Here is an 11,790-nt window from a genome sequence, read left to right as displayed (position 1 = left end):
GCGGCTTTTCGACAAAGTCAAGACTGAGGGAGAACCTAGCTAGGATGCTCCAGTTTTTGGCACCAAGCTGCCTAGGGCTGAAATTGGATAGTATATGGATTAAATACTAGTATACTTATATCCATATTTATTTTGTTTAACGAATATAGATATGGATACGGATGTTAGTCGAATGCAAAAATTCAAATGTGTATTTGTTTTAAATGAATACAGATATAAATTGGATACCGAAAGCATAGATATAAATATGGATAATTAAACTTTATAACTACAGAATTAAAGATATTACTAAGCAGATGATAAATCAAATTAATAGCATGTTAATATGGTCATTTATTTTTCTTAAACGTTCATGAGTGCTATATATAATTAAATAGGATTATAGATAGAATCAGATAATCGAATACAGATTGGTAGTTATCTATCCATATCCATATCTATTTTTCTTTGACGGATGGATATAGCTACGGATATTAGTCGGATGTTCAAATTTTTATCCACATCTAGATAGTGTTCCGTTCCCCGTTGCTTAGCAACATCCAATCCACTTTCACCTCTAAAGCTGCCCTACTTAGAGGTTATATATATTTCTTGTTTTCTTTGAAGAAACACTTCATTGATTTCAAAGCAACGAAGAAAAGTTTCCAAGAAGAAGGCGGAGATGGATAGTCGAGTGGTAGAGCCACCTTTCTATCACTCCAGAGAGTCAGAGGAGGCGTCCACTCCAGATGACGAGGAGGCACAGGTCTAGGCTACCATTCAGGCGAGCCTGAATGATCAATGGTAACAGGATGAGGTGGCCAGACATAGAACTCGATTTGGACCCTCATACTTTGAGTCGGACTCTGATTCTGTGAGCAGTTAGGTAGATCTAGAGTTCAGGAGGGCTTCCTCAGTTAAAGAGGCCATCAGTAGAGGCAATGGCCGTATTGCATCTATGCTAGAGACTTTTGGTAGCAGAAAGAACCGATCATCATATGACTCCTTATTCGAGATATCTTCTCAGATATATGATCAAAAGATTTATAGGGGTTTTATTGTGTAATGCATTAATCTTGTTATTATTGCACAATAAGTCACAAGGTCACCAAAATACCCATTTGATTGATGTCATATATATTGCTTGGTCCTAACTAATGGTAAACATGTATTGTTCTACTATTTAGTAGTAAATATTCGTAGTTACAATTATTCAATACTTGAAAGTTAAAGTTTGATCAGGTATGGTTCCCAGAAGTCTAAAATTGAGATTTTAATATGTACCTGTTTTATGATAATGCTGTGACTGGCTATGTTGGTCAAATGACTGGCGCATGACTTCAGTAGCTTTTGAGTCAATTAGCTTGAACTTTTGGGAGGACTAATATGTTATCGTAGATTTAGACTGCCAGCAAGGTATTAGAACTTGCATCTTACATATTATTTCTTTTTATTATAGGGTCTCTTACAATGTTTACAATCATAGTATTGGGGACCATACTAGTCAAGTTCTAGTACAATATGGTACTGAACTGAACCATATCGACACAATACATCGAAGCATACTTGCTTGGCATCGGTTCTCTGTTTTTGCTTTTTTTTTTTTTTCAATTTTTCACTTTTTTGGTTTGTAAGGATACTTAAGGTTTATGGATCTTTGAATTATGATTTTAATATCATTTTATTTTATGTTGGTCTTGAGAGATCGTATGATTGCTCAATGGATCTAATTTTAACAATTAAATATAGATTTATCATAATTAAACATAGATAATGCGTATTTTGAGCTTGAAAATACGTATATCAAATTTATTTGAATTAAAATACATACCAACATCTGAATCCCTCATGGAGTGTCTCTGCCATTCTTAAACATTGAGATCTTTTCATAGTCGAGGTTTTGAATTTGACTTCAAGATATTGTGCCAACCTTTCTATCCAATAATATGGGCTTCATGGATAGCTATCTTGATACTAATCCTCTATCTGATACTAGGCCAAGCATCCTACTCCCATTTGAGAGAAGATTGTGGCAATGAAATCTAACCTATAATCTAGCTCAATCTATGGATAATAATAGTCACTCAAATATGATACCTCAAACGAAGGATATGCATAGGATAATACCTTAATTGTGCTGAATAGGATCGAGAGTATGATGAGAATCCAGAGATGTCCAGAGACCCTACTCTACTTGTCAGTTGTAGCAATGTCATGTCCTTAACCATCTCGAGGAACCAATATTCTATATGCTATTGTATCCTTGCTTGCTTTACGATGTCCATCATGGTCTGCATCTTGCATGGCATGAGTGAAATACAACTTGCTAGTGAGCAGACTTAGACTAGGTGTTGTGAGACACATTGCATTGCTGCCTCCTTGGCCATCAGATGCATCATCACTTAAAATGTAATTAGCATCATTAATTGTACCGCAAGATGATTTGGGCAATCGGTTGTCCGAGGGTTCAGTAGTCGCAGAATCTGAGTGAGCAAGCTCCTCATCACCCCTTTCCTATGGATTTGCAACTTTTTTTTCTTTCCATTTCTTGTTACTTGGAGAAATATCTTCTTTCCATGGCTACCGGACTAGCTTTTATGGGTGGTTCGACTAGGCCCACCACCATAATTGGCCCTCCTTATCTAACTGGATTTGGTTCTATGGTGACCTTTCCTTAACATTTCACTGCCATAGAGTGTTGCACTCTTGATGTGCTCCCCCTTGACCATTGTGGTTGGTCCTGTCATTGGGCATCGATTGGTGTGAGCATAGCATGTGTTTCTTTTCCCACTGCTCTTCATTCACCCAATCTTCCTTTGCTATGATGGTAGCTAGTTGAGGTGATGTTCCTAATTTATCAAGCTCTGGTTGCCGCTGTTAGCTCTCAAGCCAATCAATCATAAGATTCTTAATTTCTCATCATCAAAATAAACTTATTCTAGTGGGTTATCATACTTCATCTCTATCTTGGATACACTTTGGTACGAACCATTGGTTGTAGTGCACACATAAGGTTTATTGAAATGGTGTCGCGGGTCATATTGGTAGGTGATCGGTTTGGTACAGTACTGGTACGTACTGTATAGACTTGAGGCATATTGAAAGTAGGATGAGGGAGAGGGAGAGGGAGAGGGTGGAGAGGGAGAAGGATAGTGAAAGAGAGAGAGGAGAAAAAGAGAGGAGGGACAAAGTTATCGGGGTCATCATCTTTGGGGGAGAGATTGAAAGAGAGAGGAGAAAGAGAGAGAGGGAGGCGAAGCCATCAGAATCGTCATCATCTTTAAGAATGAATTTGAGAGAGGGTGAAGCCGTCAAGATCATCATCTTCGAGAAAGATAGAGGACAGAGAGAAAAAAGAGCGAGCAAAGCATCTACCTATGGTCATTAGTATCGATACATTTTATACTGACTTGACGCATACTGAAATTGGGGAAAGGGAGAGCGTGTAATAACCCAACTGCTAAGCTCAATGGGGAGCTGGTTCTGATCGACTTGATCGGCCTAGATGGATAAATTAAAAAAAAAAAGAAAAAGGAAAGGCATGTGCTCGGTACGTGCGATGAGAGAAAAAGAGTTCTGAGAGGCTCCTCCTCGAGTCCATCTGGCGGATAGATTCCGACATTGAGATCGATTCGGGCGCCCTTCTGACTCTAATCTCAAACACAATGTACCTGTCATCATATTTGTATCTAATAAAATATTCGGTTAGAAGAGGATTCCCCATCTCCTTCCCTACCCAAGATTCTAGAGTTTCCATTCCCCATTCCGAAATCCTTCCTCCGAAAAAATCCCCCCAAATCTCTCCATGAATGCTGCCATTATTAGATCTCGAAGCATCGGCCACTTCATGGAACCTCTCGCCAAAGCCCTCCGTTTCCATTGCCCCCTTCTTCCATATCCGAAACTAATCCGCACCCAACCCGAGGAACCGGTGGCTTCGGATTGGTCATCCCCAATCTCCAACCTTTTGAGCAGAGGAGGAAGCTGGGACAGCCTAAGTTCCAGCTTCGGATCCACCGAACTAACTCAATCCCTTGTAGAGAAAGTGCTTCTCGATCTCAAGGAACCCATGGATGCCAAAAAGGCGCTAACTTTCTTCCACTGGGCCTGTCAATTTAGGAAATTCCAACACGGGCTCAAGTCTTACTGTCTTATAGTTCATATTCTTGTTCGTGCTGGGCTTCTGATCCATGCCCGTGCGCTACTTGAGTCGGCTATAAGGAAGAACTCGGAAGCTGGGAATCCAAATTCTTTAGTTGTTGAGTTGCTTTTGATCACTCAGGAAGCTGTTCTTCCTGGTCCCCGAGTTTTTGATCTTTTAGTGCAGACCTACTCAAAGATGAGGATGGTTGAGCTCGCATTTGATGCTTGCCGATGCTTGGGAGATCATGGGTTCAATCCGAGTATCATTAGTTTCAACACTCTGTTGCATGTGGCACAGAAATCCGATCAAAATGCATTGGCCTGGATGGTGTTTGAGTATATGATTGAGAGGAGACTGTATCCAAATCAAACTACAGTCGAGACCATGATAAATGCGATGTGCAAAGAAGGAGCTTTGCGAAAGATGATGACTGTTCTAGATCGAATTCATGGGAAGAGATGTGCTCCAGGTGTCATTGTTAATGCTACGTTGGTTTTTCGGATGTTTGAGGAGGGTAGAGCTGAAGAAGGGATGTTGTTGTTGAAGAGAATGTTGCAGAACAACATGGTGTTTGATGATGTTGCGTATTCTTTGATCATATTTTCTTACTGCCAGATGGGTAAATTGGATTCAGCCTATGAGTCACGTAATGAAATGGTTGGTAGAGGATGTAACTTGAATGCCTTTGTTTATACGTCGTTTATCAGTGCTCATTGTAAGGAGGGATGCATCGAAGAGGCTGCTCGATTGATGCAAGAGATGCAGTCCATGGGCTTGAAGCCATATGAAGAGACCTATAGCTATCTTATAGTGGGGTGCACTAGAATAGGGAGATTGGAGGAGAGCTTGAATTATTATGAGAGAATGCTCAAAGATGGGTTTTTGCCTGCTTGTGATGCTTGCAATGAGATGTTGGGCAAGCTCTGTGAAGCTGGAAATGTCGAGAAGGCCAATGAGATCTTGACTGTTCTGTTAGATAAAGGATTTATTCCTAATGAAGAGACGTATTTGAAACTCATTGATGGTTATGGGGAGAACAGAAATGCTCAAGATATTCTCAAAATTTATTACGAAATGGGGCATAGAGGAATTAATCCTGGTCTTGTAGTTTATGCTTCATTGGTTCGAAACCTTTGTCGATGTGGGATGTTGAAGGAAGCTGAAAAACTTTTAGTTGCTATGGGTACAAAATCACTGGATCCTGCTAGCTGTATATATGATGCACTGATAACAGGTTATTGTGAAAAGAGTAATACAAAGAGGGGCCTTTATTTTTACGATGAGATGATTGGGAAAAAGCTCCAACCTTGTCCCAGCAGCTTTATCCTGTTAGTGAAGAGAATGCTTGAAGATAGATCTGTTCGATGTAAAATCGAGGCTTCAGAAATTCTCAAGAGCTAATGGTAAACATCCTGCATAATTGTATGCTATATATTTGGAAAGGGTCCTGCATAATTGTATGGTATATTCACATTTTTGAAGTTTGGCATAGTGTTGCTGAGTGTGTTTTAATGTCTTTATCAAGGAATTTGGTTAATCATCGTTGAGTTAGCATCAAAACAAAAGCAGTAGAACCTGAATAGCAGGGCAAGGAGGCAATGGATTGAAGGCACCTGACTGAGCAAAAGGACATTGTTGCTGAATGCTTGTTAAGAACATGAGCTTTCCAATAGTTCCTAATATAGGAGATTCTTAATGCTTCTTAAGAACAATCTGGTGGTCAAGATGGAGAATGCCAAAACCTTATGGATAGAGGGCAGAGAAGGTTCTTTGCACCAGCAGATGCACATGCTATTCACATGCTGTTCATTCATATGCATTGAAAAAACCCTGCTTTTTCTTATGCAGTGGAATCCGATGGGGAGCAACACTTGAAAAATGTATTATGGGCTGATGCCAAGGCTAAGGTGGCATACACTCATTTTGGCTATGTAGTAACCTTTGATACCACTTATTTGACTGATGGGTATAAGGTGCCATTTGCTCCTTTTGTAGGAGTTAACCATCATGGGCAGTCTATTTTGCTTGGATGTGCATTGGTTGCAGATCAGAGTACAGCATCATTCGTGTGGTTGTTTAAAACATGGCTTGATGCGATGTCAGCCAGGCCTCCAAAAGCAATAATTTCTTACTATAACAAAGATATAGCTGCAGCAATTTCACAGGTATTCCCTGAGACTCGTCGCCATTATTGCCTGTGGCATATCCTTAAAAGGGTCCCTGGGAAACTAGGTGATGTTTGCGAAGCCTGTGAGAACTTTTTGAAAAAACTCAATAAATGCATTTATGACTCTACAACAGCTGATGAGTTTGAGAGGAGGTGGTGGAAATTAATTCATCGTTTTGGTCTTGTAAATGAGGAGTGGCTGCAAAGTTTATATGAGGATCAGCAACAATGGGTCCCATTAGGTGTTTTCCTAGCATTAGGTGTTCTGGAAGTTCCATCTTTCTTTATACTGAAACGGTGGACAAAGGATGCAAAGAGCAGACATGTTTTGGATGAAGGCTGCACTGTGCATGGCGACTGCTCACAATCTGTTGCACAATATTTTAATGATATATGTGTACGGTCTTTTAAATTTGCAGAGGAAGCATCAGTAACAAAGAGGAGTTATGATGTTGCATTACTTGCCCTTCAAGAAGCTTTTACAAGAGTCACCCATGCAAACAACAGTATCAGAAAAAGTTGTCAATGCAATTATCCACATAATGGAGGTCACTCAAACAAATAACGTTGGAACAATGTTAGCTATCTGTAACCCTCTAGTCTCTAACGTCACTAATGAGCCAAGCGCGAAGTTTCAGCCTAGAGCTGAGAATGGCACAAGCAAACAGAACAACGATGTGTCCGGGAGCTATGAGCAACTTGGCCACAATCTTGTTATGTTCAGAGAGGTTGGCCATAATTGTATTTATTGATGTCTTCCAATCCTTCTTGTGTTGCATCATATATAGGATTTACATATTCATGTGCCTTAAATTTGCCCTTCAAGAAGCTTTTACAAGGAGTCACACATGCAAACAACAGTGTCAGAAAAAGTTGTCAATGCAATTATCCACATAATGGAGGTCAGTCAAACAAATAACGTTGGAACAATGTTAGTTATCTGTAACCCTCTAGTCTCTAACGTCCCTAATGAGCCAAGCACGAAGTTTCAGCCTAGAGCTGAGAGGCTCAAGCAAACAGAACAACGATGTGTCCAGGAGCTATGAGCAACTTGGCCACAATCTTGTTATGTTCGGAGAGGTTGGTCATAATTGTATTGATTGATGTCTTCCAATCCTTCTTGTGTTGCATCATATGCTGGATTTACATATTCATATACTGTGTAAAGTCTGTGCCTTAAATTAGAGATCGTACACATGATGTAGGTCCATATGCCTTTTGATAACTAACTCTTACCAATAAGCATTTCATCCCAGAGGCATTTCAGTCATAAAATAGGTCTATTTTAACGTTTTTTCTAATAAAAATGGTCTTACTAGTCATAAGCATAGAATTCATCTTTCCCTTAGGGGCAAGTTAATTAGCAACAGTTAGTCAATATAACTCATTAAAGAGTTAGCTTAGTCAGCAACAATTAGTCAATATTACTGATTAAAGAGTTTAATCAAGTTACTTTTTTTTTTAAAAAAAAAAGAAGAAATACACTGATTGTCACCTTCCTGGTTCAAACCTGGAACCTCTCACCAGTGCATGCACTGAGAGAAGCTGACCCAAGATCTTTTGGCATTATTTAAGTCACATGCTCCCATAGTAACAGCAATAAGCATTTCACATACATTTGTACATGTTGACTTATGGCATGTTATGGGGGTGAAATTCTCCCAGACCTAGCTAAAGAGAGTCATATTAAGGTTGATAACTGAAATGGATAGACATGGTGCTCCTGAACTTGAGAGAGAAAAATCTATGTTTTTCTGTTGGGCAGCAAACAGACTCCTCTGTTAGGCCTCCTGGTTTTATTTAACATCAAGAAAGTTTAGTGATAGCTTGGGACTAGGATAGCTCAGGATACCTAGGACTTCTCTTTTGCTCTTGCAGCAATCCGGTTGGTTTTCATCACTTGGGAGTCCCCACCCCCGAGCTTCTTCAATGGTACTTCAGTTTTTTTTCCCTGCTTATATTGTCAGGATGCCTGCTATTTGAACTATGTGTGCGTGTTTGTGTTTGTACATACATGCATGCATGTGTGTGTTGGTGCATGCATGTGTGAGCTAGCATGCATGCATGTCTAGTTATGTATAAGAACATGATGTTGATAGGAATCTGTTATAGATTATTCATAACTGATGCAGGATTTATCACCTTGTTGAGACTTTGTATGTTGTTATAATTGTCTGTGAAGAAATTTGGTGCTTAAGTTATCTCTCTGTGTTACCTCATTTGATTTTCGATGAATGGTTTCCTTTGTTTAGAAAATGTACCATCAAGCGTAGAACATGGTGACTTAATGTTGATTGCTTTCTCCTGTGTAGTTGAGAAAGCTTTTGCAAGTAGGAGAAGAATATATTGTTCTGTTGGATCAATATCTCGAAATTGCATATATATATATATATGTGTGTGTGTGTGTGTGTATCTTCCTTTTTGTGTTTATGATCCAAAATATTATACTGATCCATAAATCTGACCTATATGGATATGGCTCATTAATTATATATAAAAACCTATTAGGACCATTTAATACTTTGGGAGGTTCTTCTTCACCTGCTAATGATATCTATTTTGGAGTAAACTGTTTCTACCCTAGTGTTCCATTGTTGCATGTATAGGTTTACTTGTATTTTTCTTTACCTTGCCATGTGCAAATAGCTGGTATGCCTGATGCTTTTTGTTGATTCTCTTAATTCTGGCAGAGATTATCATTGCCATTTGGTTCGTTATCCACCCAGTATAGTCCCCGTGGCATTGGCTTCAGCTGCCGATCCTGCTTAATGGTGCACCACCTGTTTTAGTAAAACATGGCTCCTCCAAAGCTTGATGTTTCAGGATCGGCTTCTGTTACTAGAGGTTCACAAGATCCAGCAGGGAATCCATCTAATCTTTTGATCAGCAGAAAGGTGGTAACCGCACTAAGTGCCCCAAAATACTCACTGATGAAGCAGTCCTTAACCGAAAGGAATGCCAGCTCTCAAACAGGTTGGTCTGGAAAACATCTTCCGGGAAAATCATGAAATCATGTCAGTTGTACTAATCTCTTACTTCGCTATGATGCAAGAGGTTGTATGTAAGAGTACTTTAATATAAAGTTAGACTGAGTCCCAGCAAACCAGGGGTAATTCAAACTAAATCTACAGGACTACGGTTATAATGCATCAGTTACCTGGTAACGTATTTTTGTAAGGGATTTACTTGAGATATTTTTCTATATAGGCCTGCATCTATATGTAATAATCCAAAAGGTAGGTTTGAATTTATGGCTGTGCCTCCTATACTGGCCTAAATGCAGCTTCTCGTAGTAGATATTTTACATGAAAGACTTGTTTAAAATGTTTGAATTCAACTATGGCCTACATATAATATGGCACATATCAAGGTTGAACTTAGTGACATAGTTTCTGCACACTTTGTGCCAATACCAGCTCATCTTCCATCCTTGTTATGTAATAGAGATCTTTATGTAATACCAGCTTATCTTAATTTTATAGAGATCTAATTTTAATTATCATTATATAATTATTGAACTAGCTTTGATGTACTATTTCAAATCCTGTATACAAGATCAAAAAAACATGATAGATCTTTTAAATATGCTTATTCTGACATGGGTGCATATGTAAAATAGATCCCGCGCTTCCCCTGCCGGGATTGGTTTAAACTTGATACAAACTATCTGAGAGATGCAGAATTCCTGCATGTGATCAATAATTTGGCAAACTTGTTTCCTTCTTTGATCCATTAAAGTCTGCTTAAATGAATTATCCTTCCTCCTTACATTTAAGCCACAAATGGTTGGTGCGAAAGTGAGGGCAACCAAGCAGAGCCTATGTTGTGAGAACTATTATTTCCAACATTAATTGGACAGAGGGGTTATGATGGCATACTATTTCATATAGATTCACTGTTTAGCTATGTATAAGAAATTTTTAAAAGAAATAAATAGAATTACATAAAAGAAGAGAATTTCCTGAAGGAGCTTTCAGCAAAACTTGTTTTGGCTGATTTTTCTTTGAAGTGTGGTCCGTCAGACATACTTAACATCGTGGCTTTTTTTTGTCTTTTTTTTGTCATCTCGTCCCTTCGATGCTGTCATTTCTGTATTATACATAGTTTTTGGAGGAATAAACTTTTTTTTTATATCGAACCTTGCTTCAAAAATAACTTGCATGGTTCCAATTTCCGAAATTTACCGACCAAATATGAACCGGAATCCTCCATGTTCTTGGTCTAGTTTGTTTTGAAGTCATGTGAACCTATCGGACCAAATCCAGGATGTCCTTCAAATTTTCAGCTCAACCAGCTGGTGAAGTCTAATATAAAACTTTTCAAGTCAACAAAAAGTCAAAGTCTAGCTAATTCTTTATAAAAATTTCCGATGCTGCTTGTCGCTGCACCTCATTGTCCTCATGCAACCAAATCAAAAAGGTGGTTGAAGTTTTGTATAATGCACCAAATATTCACAGTTTTATTATTTCCCTTCATGATTCTTTTCGTATCATTAGCACATAAAAGAATAAGAACCGGTAGTTTTAGATCAAGAAGAAACTCCGGTTTTTAAATAATCATCGTCACCATCACCATTATTGATGCTTTTTTTTTTGTTGTTGGAGTATCACTTCCTGCGGGTGCTCCAATGACCTCTCACCTTCTCCTTTGGCCTTTTTCGCTTCTTTTCCTTCGCTTTACACCCCTGTCATTGTATTGACAATCCCTCAAATTCCTGCTAATTAATGCGTCTGAAATCTAGAGTAGATAGCGTGTTGGTTTTGTGCTGCCAAGTGGCTCAGTCCTTTCTCCCATGTCTTCTTATCCATTTTCATGCCGTAACGGGATTCCCTCGAGCAAAGTAAACTACGTTACGAATTAATATCCCTAACCTTCTCTCACTGAAATGTTCAAAAAAAGAAAAAAAAATGAGGAGGAGCTCTTGTGGCCTCGGTCCAAACTCTATGCTTTGTTTCCAGCCTCCAGGTCATGGGATCTTGATGGCACTCATCCTCTGTATCTCGCCATCTCATCTACTTGATTGCCAGGAAACTTGAGGCCTGGGGAAAAAATGGAAAGGTGACAGAAAGAGACAGGGCACGCTAAACTAGAAGACGATATTTTTTTTTTTTTGTACAGAGAAACCAATAAGAAGAGAGCATTCCGTCTCCATTTGTTTGGGGTTCTCTGGAAACAGGAATCTCAATGACAAGTAGTTAGGGCCGAAGGTGGGGTAGAATAGCCTATTTAGCTTCAGGACCCCATATATCCCATGTTCCTCTTCCTTCACAGAGGTGAACATGGGGTTCACAGGAGAGTTGGCTTGCGGTGGTGGGTTGGTAGTTTTGCTATATTTGTTTTCTTCCCTTTTAATATTGTGCATTAGGTGGGCTTAGGTTGAGAAAAAGTAGGAGAAATTAGGTCATCTCATGCAGTGGGATCACAAAAAGGACCGTAAAAGGCTACAATTATAAGCCAAACGAACCCATTGATTAAACAAACTTGCCAGGAGGCTAAAGCT

The 11,790-nt window shown here is 39.1% G+C and overlaps 1 protein-coding gene across 2 annotated transcripts; it reads left to right on the top strand.

Moving 5' to 3' along the window:
* Nucleotides 1-3,173: 3,173 nt before the first annotated feature.
* Nucleotides 3,174-9,614, top strand: LOC103711574 (pentatricopeptide repeat-containing protein At1g66345, mitochondrial-like). 2 transcript variants are annotated; one of them, XM_008797778.4, is made up of 2 exons: nt 3,174-7,018; nt 8,981-9,614. In XM_008797778.4, the coding sequence occupies exon 1, from the start codon at nt 3,785-3,787 to the stop codon at nt 5,522-5,524; it is 1,740 nt and encodes a 579-aa protein (XP_008796000.3). In that variant the 5' UTR covers nt 3,174-3,784; the 3' UTR covers nt 5,525-7,018; nt 8,981-9,614. The 2 variants fall into 2 exon arrangements, with proteins under 2 accessions (XP_008796000.3, XP_038990344.1); XM_039134416.1 differs by having other exon boundaries at nt 3,174-7,370.
* The last annotated feature ends 2,176 nt before the right edge of the window (nt 9,615-11,790 follow it).

This window comes from Phoenix dactylifera, chromosome 15, assembly GCF_009389715.1.
Source record: "Phoenix dactylifera cultivar Barhee BC4 chromosome 15, palm_55x_up_171113_PBpolish2nd_filt_p, whole genome shotgun sequence".
NCBI classification, from domain to species: Eukaryota; Viridiplantae; Streptophyta; class Magnoliopsida; order Arecales; family Arecaceae; genus Phoenix; species Phoenix dactylifera.
Note: the sequence above shows the minus strand (reverse complement) of the source record. Positions and strands in the feature narration are given on the sequence as shown.